The 23,593-nt window shown below is 41.2% G+C and overlaps 1 protein-coding gene across 3 annotated transcripts in view; it reads left to right on the plus strand.

The window, feature by feature from the left end:
• ppm1lb (protein phosphatase, Mg2+/Mn2+ dependent, 1Lb) overlaps positions 1-23,358 on the plus strand; it is a 41,189-nt gene extending 17,831 nt beyond the window's left edge. For 2 of the 3 annotated variants that reach the window (XM_056264700.1, XM_056264701.1), the window contains 3 exons: positions 5,801-5,960; positions 6,900-7,061; positions 22,905-23,358. In XM_056264700.1, the coding sequence (XP_056120675.1) occupies positions 5,801-5,960; positions 6,900-7,061; positions 22,905-23,254 (672 nt within the window). In that variant the 3' untranslated portion in view covers positions 23,255-23,358. The remainder of the gene's footprint in view (positions 1-5,800; positions 5,961-6,899; positions 7,062-22,904) is intronic. The other variant, XM_056264702.1, reaches the window with a different exon arrangement.
• Positions 23,359-23,593: the final 235 nt, after the last annotated feature.

The raw sequence follows: 23,593 nt of genomic DNA on the forward strand, positions 1-23,593 counted from the left end.
AAAAAAAATATATATATATAGGCTATATATATAAAATTACTTTTTTTACAGAACTGCTTTTGAAATTACGATTGGTACCCGATTGGTACAGATGCAAAGTCGTTCTGTTGGATACTATTGTTCCTAGTGTAAAATGGAAATGCATGGTAATTTTATTTTATAAATATAAGCAAAAAACTGTATGGTGTAACAGAGTTTTAGAGCTAGACAAATCTCTCTGCATTAATAAATATAAAATTTACAGTACACAATGTTTGTTTGAGATTCGAACCCGTGTCATCTTGATGATCGAACCGTCAGTTCTACCGCTCGGCTATTAATTTCCTCACTGAGAAATGCCCAAACGTTTGTTTCTCACATGAGCGAGAAAACGTTTTGTCGTTAGCCTGTGAGTGTAGGCCTACTTTAGCCTACATGAATAAAAGTAGACCTTTTACAGTTTTAAAAGATGATATCTTATCTGTATGACCAACAATTACGCAGTAAGTTCTTTTAGCTGTTATGAGAAAAATATATCCAAATGAACGCGCCGCCGCGTTTGTCAAACTCTAATTCAACATGCCAGAATAAAGCCAGATTTTAGAATAATGCATAGCCACTCGGCGTGGTGTGCCAAAATACCCTAATTATAAACTTCAATATTTCATTCAAAACCATCTCAAAACGCTTTGTGACATTTTAAAAAGCCGTGAATGTATTAAGGCCACTGGAACCAGGATCGTAACTGAAACGCGCTGCATGTCTCAATACAGGAGCAGAAGCGCTGGTTCAGATTGTATTGTTTGTTGTTTAAACGTGCATGTTGCATATTTAAAAATATTTGTTTAAAAATAAATGTTTGTTGTGTTCTTATTTGTAAATTACCATAACTTGTAGAATTTCATCCTTACTGTTAATTGACATTAGCCCCACTTACGTTTTGATAAATGTCCCTTTGCGCCACCTGGCGGTCATTTCGCGAGCGACTTTGAAATGCGACTGGTTTATTTTTATTGTATTGGTCTACTTTAAAAAATAATACTTTATAAGACATTTATGGGAAAAGACTATTTTCTTTTCAAGATGTTTCCAACTGTAACTTTGAACCAATTCTGTAGAATGGCCCATATAGCATTTGACCAGGATTTGTTTCCAGGTATGACTAAAAATGTGCTTTTGGCTTTCATTTATATTTTGATTGTTTGTATATATATATATACACTCACCGGCCACTTTATTAGGTACACCTGTCCAACTGCTCGTTAACACTTAATTTCTAAGCAGCCAATCACATGGCGGCAACTACGTGCATTTAGGCATGTAGACATGGTCAAGACAATCTCCTGCAGTTCAAACCGAGCATCAGTATGGGGAAGAAAGGTGATTTGAGTGACTTTGAACGTGGCATGATTGTTGGTGCCAGAAGGGCTGGTCTGAGTATTTCAGAAACTGCTAATCTACTGGGATTTTCACGCACAACCATCTCTAGGGTTTACAGAGAATGGTCCGAAAAAGAAAAAACATCCAGTGAGCGGCAGTTCTGTGGGCGGAAATGCCTTGTTGATGCCAGAGGTCAGAGGAGAATGGCCAGACTGGTTCGAGCTGATAGAAGGGCAACAGTGACTGAAATAACCACTCGTTACAACCGAGGTATGCAGCAAAGCATTTGTGAAGCCACAACACGCACAACCTTGAGGCGGATGGGCTACAACAGCAGAAGACTCCACCGGGTACCAATCATCTCCACTACAAATAGGAAAAAGAGGCTACAATTTGCAAGAGCTCACCAAAATTGAACAGTTGAAGACTGGAAAAATGTTGCCTGGTCTGATGAGTCTCGATTTCTGTTGAGACATTCAGATGTTAGAGTCAGAATTTGGCGTAAACAGAATGAGAACATGGAACCATCATGCCTTGTTACCACTGTGCAGGCTGGTGGTGGTGGTGTAATGGTGTGGGGGATGTTTTCCTGGCACACTTTAGGCCCCTTAGTGCCAATTGGGCATTGTTTAAATGCCACGGCCTACCTGAGCATTGTTTCTGACCATGTCCATCCCTTTATGGCCACCATGTACCCATCCTCTGATGGCTACTTCCACCATGTCACAAAGCTCTAATCATTTCAAATTGGTTTCTTGAACATGACAATGAGTTCACTGTACTAAAATGGCCTCCACAGTCACCAGATCTCAACCCAATAGAGCATCTTTCGGATGTGGTGGAACGGGAGATTCGCATCATGGATGTGCAGCCGACAAATCTGCGGCAACTGTGTGATGCCATCATGTCAATATGGACCAAACTCCCTGAGGAATGCTTCCAGCACCTTGTTGAATCTATGCCACGAAGAATTGAGGCAGTTATGAAGGCAAAAGGGGGTCCAACCCGTTACTAGCATGGGGTACCTAATAAAGTGGCCGGTGAGTGTATATATATATATATATATATATGTGTGTGTGTGTGTGTGTGTATATATATATATGTAGGCTATATATATACAAGAAAGAATGCAATGACAATATATATATATATATATATATATATATATTGTCCTTGCATTCTTTCTTGTGTGACACCCCTGAATGAAAGGCTCATTATTATGCAGGGTCACTGTCTGAGAACCACTTAATTATTCATGATAGGGGTTGGGCCGTTCCGCCCATCCGCATATTGCCTTGGCAAACAAAAAAATGTTTTTCACAATTTAAAACAATCTATTGTTTTATGTGAATGATTAGGAAGGATGATTTTCAGATCATTTTGAAGCAAAAACTCTAGGCGACAACGTACATTAGTCAAAAGTCTTGTGGACACATATTTAGTATGTTTTTTGTGTCCTTATTTCAAAAACTAAATTTTTTAGTTTTTTCAATAACCATGCATAAACAATATTCCCTCAAAAATACAAACATGTACATACATGTTGCTCACACATTATGGTAGACCTGTTTGTGCTAAATAGAGTGTAATTTCACCTGTGCCATTAATATGTTTATAAGCAACTGAAAAAAGCACAAATGTCAGAGCATGTCAAAACATCTCAAGGACCCCAAAAACACCTTGGTCCCCAGAGGGTTAATGTGCTTTTTCTTGAGCCACTCCTTTGTTGCCTGGGCGGTATGTTCTGGGTCATTGTCATGCTTGAAGACCCATCCACGACCCATCTTCAGTGTTTTGGCTGAGGGAAGTATGTTCTTGTCCAAGATTTGACGGTACATGCCCCGTCCATCGGCCCCTCAATACAGTGAAGTCATCCTGTACCCTTAGCAAAGAAACAGCCCCAGAGCATGATGTTTCCACCTCCGTGCTTGACTGTAGGGATGGTGTTCTTAGGGTCATAGTCAGCATTTCTCTTCCTCCAAACACGACGAGTTGAGTCGATGCCAAAGAGCTCGATTTTGGTCTCATCTGACCACAGCACTTTCTCCCAAGCCTTCTCTGAATCATTAGATGTTCATTGGAAAACTTCAGACGGGCTTGTACATGTGCAGGGGGACCTTGCGGGCGCTGCAGGACTTCAATCCACTGCGATGTAGTGTGTTACCAATGGTTTGCTTGGTGACTGTGATCCCATTGCCTTGAGGTCATTAACAAGCTCCTCCTGTGTAGTTCTGGGCTGATCCCTCACCTTTCTCATGAACATCCTTACCTCATGAGACGGGATCTTGCATGGAGCTACAGACCGAGGGCTGTTGATTTTTCATTTTGTATTTCTTCCATTTCCGAATAATCACACCAATAAAAGTCTCCTTCTCACCAAGCTTCTTGCAGATGGTCTTGTAGCCCATTCCAGCCTTGTGCAGGTCTACAATCTTGTCCCTGACGTTTGACAGCTCTTTGGAATTGCCTGTGATGTTGGAGAGGTTGGAATGGAAGACACAGATTCTGTGGACAGGTGTCCACTGACATTAGGAGTACTTTCTTAAAGTGACAGGAATAATCTGTGTTCCACATGGGCACATAACCAATCTGTGGGAGGCAGAATTCTTGCTGGTTGGTTGAGGATCAAATACTTTTTTTATTTGGATGGTCCCTTTAACACATTCAGTTGACCATAAGTAATGTTGCACCCACATCTCTACTAACTCTCACTAAAGTGTTAGTAGAGTATTAGTAGACTGGTAGGGTTAGGGATAGAATAAGTTGACATGTAGTTGCAAAGTTACTTATAGTCTGTAGAATGTCTGTTGGAGGAGCATCACAATAAAGAGTTAGCAGATATTAAGCAGACAGTCTACTAATACTCTAATGAGAGTTAGTTGACATGTAGTTGCAAAGTTACTTCAAAATAAAGTGTTACGACTTTTTTCACTCGATCAAATGCTAATCAATTTACAACTTTTATATAATGTGTTTTTTGGTTGATATTCTTGTCTCTATTCGTTAAAATAAACCTACAATAAAAATTATAGACCCTTCATTTCTTTGTACTTGGGCGAATAATTATTTCCCCCACTGTAATTTACTAGAGGTTAATTGCTGCAGTCTATTTAAAAATAACTAATTAATATATATTTTTTAAATGGTTTGAATGAATGATTCAATGACTCACTAATTAATGCTTCACTTGTTTCATTACTGAATGAATCAGTGTTTTTGAATGAATCTCTTGAATGATTCAATGACAAATACATTTTTAACAGTCACTTGTCCTTTTAACCTACTGGTGTAAGGATGTAATTGATACAACATTTATTTGAAGGGTCAAGTTTCCATAGACATCAGTGTTTATATCCGAGCTATAAACTTTTATCCCAGTACTTCTGTAAAAAATGTGTCTCTGTACATTTCTGCATTCATCTTTCCCTCGATCCTGAATAGTCTCCCAGTTCCTGTCGCTGAAAAACATCCCCACAGCATCATGCTATTGGCCAGGTGATGAGCAGTGCCTGGTTTCCTCCAGACATGACGCTGGCCATTCAGGCCAAAGAGTTAAATCTTTGTTTCTCATGGTCTGAGTCATTCAACTCTAGGCGGGCTGTCATGTGCCTTTTACTGAGGAGTGGCTTCCAGCTGGCCACTCGACCATACAGGCCTGATTGGTAGAGTGCTGCAGAGATGGTTGTTCTTCTGGAAGGTTCTCCGCTCTCCACAGAGAAACGCTGGAACTCTGTCTGAGTGACCATCGGGTTCTTGGTCACCTCCCTGACTAAGGCTCTTCTCCCCCGGTTGCTCAGTTTGGCCGGGTGGCCAGCTCTAGGAAGAGTCCTGGTGGTTCCAAACTTTTTCCAATTTGATGTAGGCCACTGTGCTCATTGGGAGCTTCAATGCTGGAGAAATATTTTTGTACCCTTCCCCAGCTCTGTGCCTCAGCAATCTTATCTCGGAGGTCTAAAGACAATTCCTTGGAATTCATGGCTTGCTTTGTGCTCTGACATGCACTGTTAAATGTGGGACCTTATACAGTCAAATGTGTGCCTTTCCAAATCATGTCCAATCAACTGAATTTACCACAGGTGAACTCTTATCAAGTTGTAAAAACATCTCAAGGATGATCAGTGGAAACAGGATGCATCTTAGCTCAATTTTGAGTGTCACTTATGTACATGTGATATTTTTGTCACATGTACACAAGATTTCAAACAAACTTCTTTCACGTTGTCATTATGGGGTATTGTTTGTAGAATTTTGAGGAAAATAATTTAATCCATTTTGGAATAAGGCTGTAACATAACAAAATGTGGAAAAGTGAAGAGCTGTGAATACTTCCCAGATGCACTGTATGATGAACACAAAATGACCACAGTGTGTTCATAAATTGATGTGAATCCCCTGAAGTATTGCTCAAGAATGAGAAATGTTATCTGTGTTTGTCTCTCAGGCAGCTGCAGAGTACGCCAAGTCTCATCTTCCCGTCATGTTGCGCCAGCAGCTTCAGAAAGAAAACAGTGCTCGTACTCCTCAGTCCGTCCTCAGGCAGCAGATACTCAACATGGACAAAGAGATGCTGGAGAAACTGTCGGCCTCCTATGATGAAGCAGGTGAGAGCTGGATGGCTCAGAATCACGATATACTAAGTGCAAGTCCACGACCTGAGAATCAAACATGACATGTGATGAGGTCATTGTGCACTGTCATGTCATACTCTGTGCTGCTTTGGAAAAAGGTACCTGACAGTATTCAGTAGAGCTGCATGATTCTGGATAAATTGAGATTAAAATTCAGTTAAAGATATATATATATATATATATATATATATATATACGTATATATATATTTTCTTATGGAATCTCAATTCTGAATAGACTACTAAACAAAATATCATGTGATTTACTAAAGGTTCAGCCAAAATGTTAATTGCTGCAGTCTGTTAAAAAATAATAATAATTTGAACAATTTCTTTTTTTTTTACATTGGTTAAATGAATGATTCAATGACTCTCTCATAAATACTTCACTTGTTCCATTACTGGACAAATTAGTTGTTGTTTCTCAGATCTTATTTGAGTTTAGGACATTATATATAGTAGTTTAATGTACTACTGACATTAAAACTCTGAAAAGTTGTTTATTATAATTACAATAGAGGTAGAAGGCTAACGCAAATACAAAGTTCAACTGTAAATCAGGCCAAGAGCTGGATCGCTTCAGTAAAGAGGAGAGAGGCGGTAAAGGATCTCGCATGAGGCGAACAAGACCAGACTAACAGAGAGAGAGAGAGACACCATTAATGCCATTGGTGCTTTTATAGTAGACATCCCAGATGATGTCACTCCACTTTAGAGGATCGGGGAATCCACTTCTGGCAACACCATGAAATACATGCTGACCAGCACTGAGAATAATTCCAGACATGCATGAAACCAGCCTGGGCTTCCATTGATAACTGGCTCAGAGTTCCCCTTCGTTAGGTTTTTCAGTCTTATAAACAGGTAAGTTCAGCCTAGAGCCTCACTCACGTCCAGTTTGTGTCTCGGTCAGGTACCACGTGTCTGGTGGATCTGCTGTCTGAGAAGGACTTGACTGTAGCTAATGTTGGCGATTCCAGGGCAGTGCTGTGCGATAAAGACGGTAATGCCGTCCCACTGTCACATGACCACAAACCCTACCAGGTCAAAGAGCGAAAGAGAATCAAGAAAGCTGGTGAGTAGCAGCCCACTGCAGTCATGCGTGTATATATATTAAATAATGTTTAGGATTGTTTTTTGCATCGTCACATTGATGTCCTGTCAATTAAAAACATTTTACCCTAAAAATCTCATTACTGTAATGTGATAATTGTAAAGTATTTATACATTAGGGTAGTAGTTATACTTCCTTTACACTGATTTAAAGGGGATCTATAATGCAAATTCACTTTTATATTGTTTCCCCAAATTCAACTGAAAATACAACTTTTAACGACTTCTGCAGTCTCAAAATTATTCAACCCCCTGAATATAATCCCGCAAAACAGGTGTTGTCTCACTAATCAAGGGATTCATTAGTTGCACCAGGTGTGCTTGAGCTAGAACACATGAAATATCTGAACTGGCTAGGTTTGTTAAGTGTCACGTTTGCATCCTCTGGCATTGGAAACCTACTGCGTGTGGAAGGCAAGATGGATTCATTGAAGTATCAGGAAATCCTAGGAGAAAACGTCATGCCGTCAGTGAGGAAGCTGAAGCTTGGACCTTTCAACAGGACAGTGATCCCAAGCATACCTCAAATTCCACCAAGGCTTGGTTGCAGAAGAAGTCATGGAAGAGTGTACAGTGGCATCACAGTCACCTGACTTGAACCCCATAGAAAATCTCTGGTGGGATTTGAAGAAGGTGGTTGAAGGACGCAAACCCAAGAATCTTACTGAACTGGAGGCCATTGCTCATGAGGAATGGGCTCAGATTCCTCAGAAACGCTGCCAGAAGCTGCTGTCTGGTTATACATCTCGTTTGCAGCAGGGCAGAACAGCAAAAGGGTTCCCTTTTAGAAAGGAAACTCGCACTACGTTGATGACGCTATGGGGAACGCCTCCACGTGAACTGGTGCCTGAAAGCTTATTCAATCACACCAATCGTTATTGACCGGCGACAGCTTATGACGTCACTACTGGTGCGACTCAGAAGTATAAAAGGGGCGCCTAGAGAACATGTCATCATTTTCTTATCAGTGCAAAAGAGACTCAAAATACTCTGTTGATTTTGATCTTACATATAAGTGTTGTACAGCATTAGATCCTGTTAAGTGTCTATTTTTTGTGGATATTCACAATAACAACAAAGTGTTGTGCTTTTCGCCAAATAAAGAAAAATAAACATGATGCGAGTTCTGTGTTCTCTCTGTCAGTGAAGTCTATTCTGAAACGCGTCCGAAAATGAACTGTAACTCAGCGAACACTCAGGCTGCGTTCGGAATCGCATACTCAATGAGTAGGTACTTAATTTCAATGAGTACTTACTTAACGAGCGCTAAAAGAGTAGGTACTTTATAGCCAGGTTTTTCGAAGGTTGTTAAACCGGGGGTGGTAGTGGGGATAAGCTCCCACTTCCTATAAAATGCCCTCAATGGTGTGCGTCTCAAACAGCCTCTGACAACCCAGTCCAGCTCCTGGCCTTCCTGTGTGGCTTAGCTACTAAGTCCGGCGAAACCGTTCCCACTAACAGGAGAAGGGGCAAAGGCGGTCCTCTGGCGCCTCAAAACCAGTCGCTTCGGGCAGATGGGGCTCGTCAACCTTGGATGGTAGCTCAGATTCCAAACCTCCGCTGCCTTGCGGCATACCCCTTCAGGGGAAAGGCTAAGGGAGTAAACCCTGCTAGAAAATCCGGAGCTGGAGTCCCTAAGGCGGCCTGACATAGTATCGTCTTCACCGGCAACTCCTGCGGCGCAGCTGGAGCCAAGCTGTATCGACTCTGTCTTTCCCTTGGATTCTTCAGCTTCGCGGAGAGGGGGGGCCTGCTGCATGGGCAACAGCTGGCCCTCCATATAACCCTGCCCAGGCTCTGTAGCTCCACTGGAGAGGACACTCCAGCGCCATCGCAAGATGTCGACTCAACACGGGAGGGGGCAGTTACCGGTTATAAGCTCATCCGATTGGCGAAGGAAGCGAGCGCCAGGGGTCCCCTTCGACGGTGGGAGAGGTCATCGCGCCTCATTGGACAGCTACCGCCCGCCTCAAGCTGGGCAGCCCCCAGCCAGTAAGGTGCCGCCATGGCTCACCTGCCCCACTGGGTGCGTGGGGATTAGAGAGGCATCTCACGAAAAGTGGGCCACTAAACACTCGCACCAGGCAAGTCAAAGGAAGAACCATTGGTCTGCACAGCCATTCCCGGCGGTGCAGATAGACACACCGAGCTACACCATCGTCTCCCGAGACGGACGGCTGCCGACGACGACGACTTTATAGCCAAATCTCGTTGAGTATGAATGCGATCCGGACATCATCCGCCATGTTGACGTTATCATGTGACCTACGACGCGTTATCACCATGGTTATCACAAGCGCAACAACTTAAAAGATGAACGACACGTTTAAATCATCTATCTGTAAATATCTTGATATTGATGAAACTTGCTCATTTTGTGGTATTTTTTTATTTTATACCCAAAGTTTCTCCTTTAAGTTTTCCTCTTTTCTTGATGAATTTACCTCTCGTTTCATCCCTCAGACTTAGAACAACAAAACAATTTTTAATGTATTATGAAGAACTATTTAAAGATATTTAGCCTTATTGTTCTTTTTTCCTGTGTATAAATATCATATTATGATGTACACAAAGCAATGATCTTTATGTTTTCTGTTTTGTCATTATGATTGTTCATTGTTAGATACAACTATGGTATCTTTCCATGATCTTTATGTAAAAAGTTTATAAGTTTAAATTATATGAGCGACAGGTGCACTAACACTTCATAACATCAGTAACTCGACAGCACAACCTAGAACAGTTTTCCTCTGCGTTTGTAATGTCTGCACAAGGAGACGGGCCGCTGCTCGAAGATCTCCTTTGGAGAAAACTGTTGACTTTATACTCGAAAAAAGTAAGGATAACTCCTTAAAAATTAATATTACCTCAGAATGAATTGCATTGTTAGCCCACCCCAAAACTTAAACAAAATAATATTAAATGCTGACCAATACTTAATTATATAACTTTTTTATATATACTAAAAATGATCTAATTTAATAAAACAAGCAAAATGTAATTTGTTTTGTCATATGAGTTATGCATGAATACACGTGAACATCTCAATTGTCAGTCAAGCAATGAATTAATGCATACATTAAATAATTATATTTTATATACTGACAACAACAAGAAACATGAATAAATGAGTAAAAGAACAAATAAAAGTAACCATCATACAATAAACAAATGCATATACAAATGAGTAAAAGAACAAATAAAAGTAACCATCATACAATAAACAAATGCATATACAATTCAACAACACATGAAACAAATCTTTATTCAAACTACAAGCATGTATTTACAGGCACTGAACCCCACATACTGCCATCTCAACACAGCGGTTCCCATTCTGCGGCTTTACTCTGATGAATTCACCAGAGGTGACCGTGCCTTCGTGCTGGAGCTTGTTGCTGCGCTGCGCTTCACAATCTGAGGCGATAAGGGCCGGTGGAGAGATGGAGCGTCTCATCCACGGCACCGTTTCCAGGATTCAGCTCTGGGCTCCTCATCCTCAGTGCTCACACCAGTCTGAATAAAAACATGTTTAGTTACTTTATAGATTTGTTTATTTACCTTATTTACAGCACATTTGTCTAATGTCAACAGTGTTGGCAACAGTGAATTAACGTTATCCTATAATAATGCCACACATACATCACTCAGATGTCTTTTTCATGTTGTGATGTGCTCATCTGCAATATGTCAATACTTACAATATTTTCCTTTCAGATGTAAATAGACATTTTAAATAAGCGTGTTTAAGATGTTATGTAAATCCACTTTAGAGACGTTGCGTGTGCTTAGAGCTCCCCTGTTAGCTAGCTATACAAAACATGTTTTTACAGCAAAATCACAACTATACTATACTGTCTAACTACTTTACACCTTCAACAGTTAAAATGTTTACCCTGTAGTAGTTTAACACATAAGGAACCGTGTTTACTCACATTTGATAACCCCCGGCGTCGCTGATCTCCGTGATGTTTGATAATGACGTATGCTCTCGCGTGGCCTCCTGGGATAGAAGAGTATCCATCGGTTGAGCACTCAAAAATCGGGCCGGAAGCAGTAAGCCATCCGGGAACTTCTCCCCTACTCTTTTATGAATACTGATGTTTCGAACGTACTGCTTCCTTCACGTTCTGTTTTCGCCTACTATATAGTAGGAAAGTAGGCATATTCGAACGCACTTAAGTCCGAATCTCGCGATAATTAGCACGTCACCCAGGTAATTCTCGCCTACTCTTTTATGATTCGTACATACTTTTTGCTCGCCTACTCTTTTTCCCATACTGTATAGTAGGGAAGTATGCGATTCCGAACGCAGCCTCAGTCAAGCAGGAATACAGGCACACAGGCATGAAGCTTGAATTCTCTTCTTTTAACCCTCTGGGGACCAGAAACGCGCCGGCGCGTTTTGCTTGTTTTTTTCACATAGCACAAAAATAGACTTAAAGTACTACCATAATTTCTGTTCATATAGAGTTAAGAAATATGAGAAAATAATCTGTTAAATGTCTACTTTTTTATGTGCCCACATACAATCGAAATAAAAGATTGTGCTTTTGTAAAATAAAGAAAATAAACAGGGTGTGCGTTCTGCCTCTCCATCACCGTGAACTTTTTTTCTGGAGCACGTCTCTAATCTTCCACACAACTCAGCTAATACTATTAACCCAGCCATAAGCAATATATCTTTTAAATCATTTGAGTTTGTACTTTTAAATGATCCGATTCAAAACTAAAATAAATATTCTCCGTTTATGTCATCTATATAAAAAGAGAGACGTGTCAGCCGTTCTAATTATCTTTCTCTCAGCTCATTATCTCTGGTAATGTGACACGCCCACGGAGAGCACGCGCTATTCAAACGCAAATATGTGAAGCAACACATTGAGACACGTTAACGCCCATAAACTCTGAAAACACACATTATTTTTTTGTCAGATTAATCTACTGTCGTCTTGCGCGGCTATATGAGGAACAATCCTGGGACATTTACCACAGAACAAGTGCTGGTTTATTTTCACTTCGAAGATGAGCAACATATTCATGCGGAGAAATAAGTGTTTTATGCAAGTGCTTTGTTCTAATCGCGATATAGAATAACGTTAGTGTCTGTAAACGGAAAAATAGCGCGTGTGTGTGTGTGAATGAATTAATGAATGAACGCACAGATACGCACTGTTACAGACTAAATAAAAGACAACATTTCGACTAGTTTTGGATAAAGTTTTTACTCTAAAATAGACATCAAATAAGCTTTATTAACATCAAATAAGTTTCTGCTCATATGTTACATATATAGTATGTTTTGTCAATAAACGAATCAACTAAGATGTTAAAGTGTTACAGTGCAAACTATATCAAAATAATGAATCCTCAACTTTGAAATATGTTTGATCAAACTAAGACATTTATGGAAAAAGACAATTTTCTTTTCAAGATGTTTCCAACTCTAACTTTGAACTGAAATAAAACCATGTCTATATGGTGAAGGGTGTGTGATAGAAGTGTCCAGACGTATGCACCCTGTATTTTAAAGAAGAACATTTAATTATTTGCGATACATTATTCATTCACAAAGAATTCAAGGACATTATTCATGTCCCTAAAGGTTGGAGTTTTCCTCATTTTTTTAATTAAGGCATTAAGATTTTGTATTCCTCTTTTTAGTCAACTTTAGCATGGGTCTGTTCACTTATTCTAAGCAGTGTGTATGTGTGTGTGTGTGTGTGTGTGTGTGTTGTAAATAAATCCAAACAATCTAAAAGCCATTCTTTTTTAAATCTCCTCATTCTTTGTGCAAGGCTCCTCGTAATAGGGCCTGATAGCACCTAATAGGGCCATTATGGGAGGGTCTTTGTCTTTCTCAGGTGTGGAATGCCACACATATTAATGAGAGATCACGCCTCCTCGCATAAAGCTTTCTCAAACAAAACACGTCATTAAAAATGTAAAAGACTTTATTGACTTATCTGAATGATTAGTCAGGATGATTCTCACATAGTTTTGGAGCAAATATTCTAGACTATGTGATACAATTTTCAAAAATCTTGTGAATAAATAATCAATATGTGTTTTGTGGTCTTATTTCAGCAACTTTCATTTTTATTTTTTTCAATAACCACGCATAAACATTAATCTCTTAAAAATACAAACATGTACATTAGGGGTGTGCAAAGCAGCCGGTATTTGTATCTGTATTTGTATTTGTTGAGGGGGGGGAAGTATTTGGGGGGGGGGGGGGTTGACTAGCTTTCATAACGCACACACGCAAGGTCTCTCGCTCTCTTCCGTGCAACAGTTTGGAGCACAGTATGTTCTGTCTCGCATGCGCGTTAGATTCCGGGAGATTTGAACTAATTTCAGGGAGCCGCTATCAATAAAGATCTGCGTGCCATATAACTCCCACAAGTGCATACAATTCAACACAACTACACAAGCATTTTTTAACCGAACGTTAACGTTACTCTGTCTAAATTACCGAGCTAACAGAGCTACGTAAACAGAGCGAACATGACAGCATCCGACTGCAGACGTCAATAATGCAGCGTAATTGATCTCTCGATCAAACTCCGCTTCCCGAAAGTTATAACCTTCCTCCGGGACCCAGTTAAGGTACAAAAATCTATTCAACAAAAATAGTGATGCAGTTAAGTGTTTTTTCGCTCAGCCGAGCCCTCTCTGTTGCTGTGTGGAGCAGCGTGTGTCAGTCACCTCTTCCTGAACGTCACTCACTCACTCACTCACTCTAACTCACTCATCCGTGCATGCACTGCGGTCTCGTGAGGAAACGCAGCTTTTTGATATAAAGTTTTTCTTGTTCCCGAATACAAATATTTTTTTAAGTATTTGTTCGAAATAATTATTCGTAAAAAACATGTTATTTGTACCTTTCCGAATACCGTATTCGGGTTCGGCTCCACCCCTAATGTACATACATGTTGCTCACATATCATGGTAGCCCCGTTTGTGCTATGTAGAGTGAATTTACACCTTTGCCATTAACATCTTTATAAATAACTGAAAAAAGCACAAATGTCAGTGCATGTAAAAACATCCCAAGGGCCCCAAAAAAACTCTGGTCCCCAGAGGGTTAAATGAAGTATTTTATATAAAAAACAAATATGCTCAGTTTATGTAATCTGTATGAAAAGAGAGAGATGTCAGTCGTTTTCTTTTCAGCTCATTATAGCTCATTGAGTTTTAAAGTGACCACGCCCACTGAGAGCGCGCGCTACTCAAGCGCAAATCAACTGCATAAAACACATCCAGTTTAATAAGAAGCATTTACTTTATATTGTCTTGCTACGCTGTGAGGAATAATACTATCTAATAATCCTGGAAAAATTTACCTCTGAAGTGCTGGTAGTTTCATTTCGAGGAGCAACGGATCAAGCTGATGTAGTAAGTTATTTATTCTTAAATGCTTTGTTCTAATCGCGATATGGAATAGTGTATGTAAACCGCAAAAAGACTGTTTAAATATGAATCGCATGTCTGTGAGTGAATGAATGAATGGCACACACGCGCTCTGTTGTTTACTACAGCTGTACAGTGCCGTTCATTCACACTCGCACCTACATTACTAAACATGTTATTTTTACATGAACACATCTGCTAGTTTAGCTTTGACCAAACTATATTGCTATAGCCTACTGAGATGAGTAAAAATAGACTGAAATATGTTGAAATAAAATGTCTTTGTATAAGCAACAAACTGCAAATTAACATTTATATGCTAATCATAAAATCTTGTGATGCTTTGTTCTAATCGCGATAGTTCTAATCGCGATAGATAGATTATAAAGTTTTTACTGTAAAAAAAAAGACTACTGCCACATCAAATAAGCTTTTGTTAGTCAATTTCTGCTCATAAGTTAAATATATAGCTTGGGATGTTTTGTCAAAAATAAAGTAGGTATAGTGAATTATCAACTAAGATGTTATTATATGGGGGACGGAGGGGGGGGGGGACTCTGGGACGCCAGAGTCACTGTCGAGCCCTCTTGAGGTGTCGTGGGCTAGTCGACGAAACACTGAGGACGGAAGGTGCCCACTTGAAGACCCTAGAGATGTCCCCTACTCGGCTCAATCCAGACGGTTGTCGTGCTGGTCCACTGGGGAGACCACACTGTAGTTGCAGCCGTTGTGTGTGCTGACGCGCCAAATACACTGCAGCCGTTAACGCCGGACAGAAGGAGATTCACATCACCATATGGAAGGAAGCGTAAATGGATGGAGAAGCATAGGTTACTGTAAAGCTACGTCTTAGTTCATGCTGATTTGTACTCGGCTTTCGCCAAGATAAGCACAAAGTTTTAACATCTACTCTCGTGTAATGGAAATCATGAAGATCTGGATACGTCCAGTGACTGGGGTGAATAGTGCTGCTGGCAACAAGGGAAAGACCTTGTGACAGCCTGGAGAGACAGCTGACAGGAGGAAAGAGACCCCAATGGGGCTGGTAAGGGTTAGCTACCCTTGTCGGCAGTATCCAGCTCCGTGTTTAGAGGATGCTGGAAACACCCGCCCAAGGCTTCTGAGAAATTAAAGAGAAAAATACCCCTAGAGTCTGCGAGAGCGGGGGCGGAAGATGACTCAATGTTGGACAACATGGTTAACGACTTAGGAATGGAAATGGATATGAGTATGGAGAGTAAGACTAGTTCAAGATCTGCAGTTAGTAAAGTCATTGAACTCCAAGCTTGTGTCTGTGGCTGGAGCAAGGCGACAACGGTTAGGGGCATGAAGATTCATCCAGGGAAAATGAAATGCTTGAGGGAGAAGGGACAAGGGCCTTGCATTGATCAGTACTTCTTACGAAGTCAGTCAAGTCAGTCGAATGAAATCCAGCGACAGGAAGCAAACCACAGCTCGCAGGATATCAGCACCCCTGTCATAGAGGAGAGGAGGGTTTCCACAGTTAGTGATGAACATATTGATACTTGTGAACCCTGTCAGACTAACCAGCATAAGAGAGAAAAGAACCTCAACGGGCATAGGCCTGGAGTTAGGTAATTCTATAGAATACCTAACCAATTCTATAGAATATATACATATACATATATATATATATATATATATATATATATATATACTACAGAATTGGTTCAAAGTTAGATTTGGAAACATCTTGAAAAAATGTGTCTTTTTCTTCTGAGTACCACAAGAAATCATGCGAGAACAAAAGAAATATATATATATATATATATATATATATATATATAAATAATTTCTTTTGTCTTAACATTCTTTGGTACCCAGTGACACACCTGTGTGAAAGGCTCATTATGCGGCTCATTGTCTTCTCAGGTGTGAATCAGGGCATTATTCAGGATCCTCACAATCATTCACGCCCCCTCGCATATTGCCTTTCCAAACAAAAAGTGTCTTACAAAATTTAAATCAATCTATTGTTTTATGTGAATGATTAGGCAGGATGATTTTCAGATCATTTTGAAGCAAAAATTCTAGGCGACAACATCCATTAGTCAAAAGTCTTGTGGACAAATATTTAGTATGTGTTTTGTGGCCTTATTTCAGAAACTTTAAGTTTTCGTTTTTTCAATAACCATGCATAAACAATATTCTCTCAAAAATACAAACATGTACATACATGTTGCTCATATATTATGGTAGCCCTGTTTGTGCTAAATAGAGTATAATTAAACCTTTGCCATTAATATGTTTATAAGCAACTGAAAAAAGCACAAATGTCAGTGCATGTCAAAACATTTTAAGGACCCCAAAAACATCTTAGACCCCAGAGGGTTAGAGAGGCCTCCGAAACAATGAAGGCCAACCAAGGCCGTTTAAAGGCTTGGAATTAACAGCTTCCATGGAAGGGGTTCCTTTAAAGGGATACTCCACCAGTTTTTCTTATTAAACTATGTTATTCCCTTAACTAAGACGAGTTGATACATACCTCTCTCGTCTCAGTGCGTGCACTATATCGCTCTGTATTGCCGCAAAACTATGTTAGCACTTAGCTTAGCCCATGCATTAAATATGGGCCTAGCAGAGAAGCGACCAAACACTTCCACGTTTTCCCTATGTAAACACAGTTACTCGAGTAGTGTAACTTGACCTGGGCTGGTGACACAAAATAAACCGTTGCGCTTTTCTAAGCGTTTAAAATTGATGACTATATTGTATGGCGGAATACCATAACAAGTGCTTTTGAGCAGTTCGACTTGGCGCAATAATATCTTCACTAGTGAAAAGTCCTCTTACCGGCTCCCGCTTCCTCTCCCCCTCCCTCTGACATTTCCGTCAATACAACCAACGTGACATGCGCCGGTAGTAGTAGTTCGAGCGGAGTTGACGAAGTAACAGGTTGTTGGAAGCTAGTTAGCATTCTAAACAGCACAGGCTCTCAATTTCGGTCGGCATCTGTTCGCAACAGTCACACTTGCACCACCAATTGCTGTTTGCCCGTGGTCTTTCGCCAGCTCCGGTCTGTTCTGGATCATATCTTTCTTTCCTCTCACGGTCCATAAGAGCTAATTCCTCCTCCGTGTACTCGGGTTCAAACAGATATGGCTCTGGGTCTTCTACAAAGAAGTCATAATCATCTACAAAGTCCGCCATTGCAAATGATCTGCAGTTTGCTAATAGCACAGGTAGTAAAAGCCACGTTGGTTGTATTGACGGAAATGTCAGAGGGAGGGGGAGAGGAAGCGGGAGCCGGTAAGAGGACTTTTCACTAGTGAAGATATTATTGCGCCAAGTCGAACTGCTCAAAAGCACTTGTTATGGTATTCCGCCATACAATATAGTCATCAATTTTAAACGCTTAGAAAAGCGCAATGGTTTATTTTGTGTCACCAGCCCAGGTCAAGTTACACTACTCGAGTAACTGTGTTTACATAGGGAAAACGTGGAAGTGTTTGGTCGCTTCTCTGCTTGGTCCATATTTAATGCATGGGCTAAGCTAAGTGCTAACATAGTTTTGCGGCAATACAGAGCGATATAGTGCACGCACTGAGACGAGAGAGGTATGTATCAACTCGTCTTAGTTAAGGGAATAACATAGTTTAATAAGAAAAACTGGTGGAGTATCCCTTTAAGGGAATGTGGCCAGGGGGTCCGAAAGGAGTCCCGTCCAGTCACTTTCTGAGAGGAACAAAAATCAACCCTTGTTGAACCCGTGTCAACCCTGACCTTGTCAAATTTACTGACCTATCTTGGCAACAACCAGTCTGTTTCCTAAACCTAACCTAAACCTGTTTCCTGTTATCTGCCTAACCTGTGGAGGCATCCGATAGGGAGGACTGCAGATAGTGGCAGTAGTCACTCACAGACCGGATCATAGAGACAGGAATCCTGGAGAGTAGAACTCATCATAGCACTTTATAACCCTTGCAAATTAGGGGAGTAACTCTACAGAGTGCTTCAAAGCCCTGTGGATGCTGGACACTCTAAAAAAGGGACCCTAATAAGGGGAGCGCCTCCAGCTCTAGGGCTGATCTAACAGGGAGGCCTTGTGAGAGTCCTTTGACCTTCCGACCAGACATTAGGGAGCTACGTATTCATACAGAGCGAATCTCAGATAATATCTGAAATACTATGCTCAACCTGATATATATTGACCAGGCTCTGGGCTAGAATCAGGGAGGCTCCAAGGGAGCCTGCGACGTGATAATTAATGCTAAACATCCAACTCATTAGGGAGGTGCCTTCAAGGACGCCTGTGAAGGCCTAACTACTTGATAGCGATACTTGTTAGCAGAGCTAGCCTCAGACGTCTTAGGTGCTCTCAGGTGCTCTCACAGACATTTCTGTGGGCCTATCGACCCTTTAAACAAGGGGAGTACAATCTTACGCAACAGGACTATAGAGTAGGCCTACTGAAAGGCCTACAGCTTTGAATGTCAAGAGTGTCAGCCCACTCCAGTGCTTAGGCTCTAAGGAAGTGTACTCAAAACCGACCCAAATGGGAGGGAGTACTCGATGTGTCTCTACCTGAGCCCCAGTAGTGAAGGGTGAATAAACTAGAGCTGTGGGTAGCAAAGCACTCTAACAATGACCCTAACAAAGGGAGTTCTATCAGCATGACCCTGAGAAAAAACTTTTTTGGGGTCGAGGCCTATTTATCTTGTATTACAAGACAAGTTTACTTGTTTCTCTGCTAAGCCCGAGGGAAATGGAGGCCTCACTCACTTTCCCGATCTGCCGTGTGCGCGCGCGATACGCAGTTTGGAGCACAATCTCTGTCTCGCGTGCGCGCTCGCTCTAGATTCCGGGAGATTTTAACTAATTTGAGGGATAACTAGTCGATCACGAGTGGTTCAACGGGTAGATATATAGATAAACTCATCTTCCAGGCATTTGACCGACCAGGGGTGTGTTTCCCAAAGCCAACTATGGTTGCAAGTTCCGTCGTTACCAATAGAGAGTTCAATGGAAATTGCGATCATAGTTGGATAACGATGCTTTCGGGAAACGCACTCCAGGTTGCCACTTTAGCGTGAGAAATCGGGGGTGTGGCGTGTGAGCGTGTGAAACCAATCAAATGCGTGTCTCACGGCCAATGCGTGAGAGTTGGCAGCTCTGACAGTCATCCCTCCCCTCCATCAACCTGTGAATCACATGAGATTGTGTCAATCAAGCCCCGCCCTTCATGTTTTTTTTTACTTTTCATGAAGCAGTTTCACTCTAATGTACATCACAATAGGGAGGAAATACAATCAACATTTCTGGTTCTGACATGAAACAAATGACAATTTTTTAATTTAGGTGTTAAATATGACCTGTATCAAGCGTAGCATCAGTTCTGGCAGGTCACGTTAGTCAAGCTCGCATCAGCTGACTCTCAGCTGATCCACGTCTACCTATAGGAATACGACGCCTATCTCTGTATACATATAAGCTCCTTCAGTATTATCAGCAGCTATCGCGTTTCTCAGGAGCTAATTACCCTCCTCCCTCCCCAGCTCCTCCTCTCACCCAGTCAGGATTTGGCATTCTGATTCCCCTTGAATCAGAATAAATTCTCGAATTATGTTGTACTTTAAAATCTGATGATAATATCTGCATGTTGGTTCTGTTCTGTTTACCCTAAGGTGGGTTATTGCTGCTCTTATCCATGCTAGGCTGACTGGATGCGCAGGGAGTTCTCGCCCAGAAAGGAACCATATCGCCAATCCAAATTGTATGCTAATTGTCAATCCTATTTGACGATAGCGGTCCTGACAGAAACACATTTTCATGACATTCTGCCAAACATCTCTGAAGCTGACATTAAATTGTAGTTTAACTCTTTCCTCGCCAGCGTTTTCTAAAGAAGTTGCCTGCCACCGCCAGCATTTCTGATCATTTTCACAAACGTTTCATGGCCCTCAGAATATTTTGTTGAATGAATATCTGAACATGTAATATGGCAAAAGAAAGAACAGAGCTTCATGCGTTTTATTATCAACCCTTGAATGTGGGTTAGTTTCATAAAAAAAAGTAACATTTTGAGCAAAAGGCTGAGAAAATCATGTTTTTGTCAAAGATTACATCTGGATCAGATTCAGAGCGATGATGAAAACACAGATGGAGTAGATCGAGTCCATCAACACCCTCAAAGCTTCACAGTCCTGTAGCTCGTCCTGGGTCGACATTTCATTCAGTAACATTAGTTTTGATTCATATGCTGTTTATTGTTGATGATCGTGTTAACCCTCTGGGGACGGATTGGGCGGTACCGCCCAAAATGGCATAATTTTTACAAATGTGTAATTATCTTAAAAACTATTTATGATAGAGAGGTGCGGTCTTTTTTGCCGTCTTCCTCAGATTCCGCTGAAAACAATGGTATATGGTGTACACACTTCCTTGTTGCGTAATACCACTGCGTGTAAGGCCAATGAAATCGATGTTGTTAGGAATATTGCACGCGCAAAGACCAATGGAAAAATTGCCGCTGGGAGGAATATTTTTCTTACCCAATCTGAGGAAGGTTACCATGACGTATTCTAGCTAATCAGAGGACTCTGTAGCCGTGCAAGGGGTGGGATTATAGTAAGGGATATGACGCAATTTCACGCAAACAGCGTCGAGTGGAGAAGGAGACAGAGAGCGAACGGAGCGGAGTATTACAGCACGCACAGAGATTTATATGAGAGAGAAAGACAGAACGATTATATATATACAGTGAGGAAAATAAGTATTTGAACACCCTGCTATTTTGCAAGTTCTCCCACTTAGAAATCATGGAGGGGTCTGAAATTGTCATCGTAGGTGCATGTCCACTGTGAGAGACATAATCTAAAAAAAAATATCCAGAAATCACAATATATGATTTTTTAACTATTTATTTGTATGATACAGCTGCAAATAAGTATTTGAACACCTGTCTATCAGCTAGAATTCTGACCCTCAAAGACCTGTTAGTCTGCCTTTAAAATGTCCACCTCCACTCCATTTATTATCCTAAATTAGATGCACCTGTTTGAGGTCGTTAGCTGCATAAAGACACCTGTCCACCCCATACAATCAGTAAGAATCCAACTACTAACATGGCCAAGACCAAAGAGCTGTCCAAAGACACTAGAGACAAAATTGTACACCTCCACAAGGCTGGAAAGGGCTACATGGAAATTGCCAAGCAGCTTGGTGAAAAAAAGTCCACTGTTGGAGCAATCATTAGAAAATGGAAGAAGCTAAACATGACTGTCAATCTCCCTCGGACTGGGGCTCCATGCAAGATCTCACCTCGTGGGGTCTCAATGATCCTAAGAAAGGTGAGAAATCAGCCCAGAACTACACGGGAGGAGCTGGTCAATGCCCTGAAAAGAGCTGGGACCACCGTTTCCAAGGTTACTGTTGGTAATACACTAAGACGTCATGGTTTGAAATCATGCATGGCACGGAAGGTTCCCCTGCTTAAACCAGCACATGTCAAGTCCCATCTTAAGTTTGCAAATGACCATTTGGATGATCCAGAGGAGTCATGGGAGAAAGTCATGTGGTCAGATGAGACCAAAATAGAACTTTTTGGTCATAATTCCACTCGCCGTGTTTGGAGGAAGAAAAATGATGAGTACCATCCCAAGAACACCATCCCTACTGTGAAGCATGGGGTGGCAGCATCATGCTTTGGGGGTGTTTTTCTGCACATGGGACAGGGCGACTGCACTGTATTAAGGAGAGGATGACCGGGGCCATGTATTGCGAGATTTAGGGGAACAACCTCCTTCCCTCAGTTAGAGCATTGAAGATGGGTCGAGGCTGGGTCTTCCAACATGACCCGAAGCACACAGCCAGGATAACCAAGGAGTGGCTCTGTAAGAAGCATTTCAATGTTCTGGCGTGGCCTAGCCAGTCTCCAGACCTAAACCCAATAGAGAATCTTTGGAGGGAGCTCAAACTCCCGTGTTTCTCAGCGACGGCCCAGAAACCTGACTGATCTAGAGAAGATCTGTGTGGAGGAGTGGGCCAAAATCCCTCCTGCAGTGTGTGCAAACCTGGTGAAAAACTACAGGAAACGTTTGACCTCTGTAATTGCAAACAAAGGCTACGGTACCAAATATTAACATTGATTTTCTCAGGTGTTCAAATACTTATTTGCAGCTGTACCCGCTACTGTATAACAGTGGAAACACTGAAAGCTGGAAAATTTCGTCAATGGCAGGGAAAGAGTTAAATATGTTCTGCAACTGTTATAGATTTATTAGCAGAACTGTCATTGTGTGTGCGTCTGAAATACATGTCATCATGACTTCCTACAAAACATAACAAAATTTTATTTTTTGAAACACCTTGAATTATCTTATTGAATGACTTGCCTGCTTTAATCCTGCAGTAATCAGCTTCTCTGATTTAGGTGGCTTCATCAGTTTTAATGGCTCCTGGCGTGTGCAAGGTGTTCTTGCCATGTCCCGTTCACTTGGCGACTATCCTCTAAAGAAGCTGAAGGTGCTGATCCCTGACCCTGATGTGCTGAACTTTGACCTGGACAAACTACAGCCTCAGTTCATGATTCTGGCCTCAGATGGACTCTGGGACGCCTTCAGCAGCGAGGAAGCCGTGCACTTCATCAAAGAGCGTCTGGATGAGCCGCACTTCGGTGCAAAGAGCATCGTCCTGCAGTCCTTCTACCGCGGCTGTCCAGACAACATCACCGTGATGGTGGTCAAGTTCAGAAAGAGAGGCTCCAAAGCTGCTGGCCAGTGAAGACGGATCTGCTCTCACATGTGATCATGGAATGCAAACCAATATCTGAATGAATGAGTGACTGGATGAGCAATTATCATTATGCATAACTTAAACGTTAGATATGCATAACTTAAACGTTAGATAAAAATGTTAAAAGGCTGTATTTTTGGAGAAGCAACGATTTCTATTTAAATTGAATGGTACGGATTTAAGCAATCACTTCTTCATTAAAGGTATAGCTCCCCCGAGGAACATAAAATAGGATTTTTGAAGAAAATTTCTTTCATAAAAATCTGTTCAAATATCATCATTATCCCTCACTTTGATCTGTTTTTTATCTGTCATGTTGGTTTTAAT

This window comes from Rhinichthys klamathensis, unplaced genomic scaffold (genome assembly GCF_029890125.1).
Source record: "Rhinichthys klamathensis goyatoka isolate OS25496 unplaced genomic scaffold, OSU_Roscu_1.1 h1tg000223l_1, whole genome shotgun sequence".
Lineage (NCBI taxonomy): Eukaryota > Metazoa > Chordata > Actinopteri > Cypriniformes > Leuciscidae > Rhinichthys > Rhinichthys klamathensis.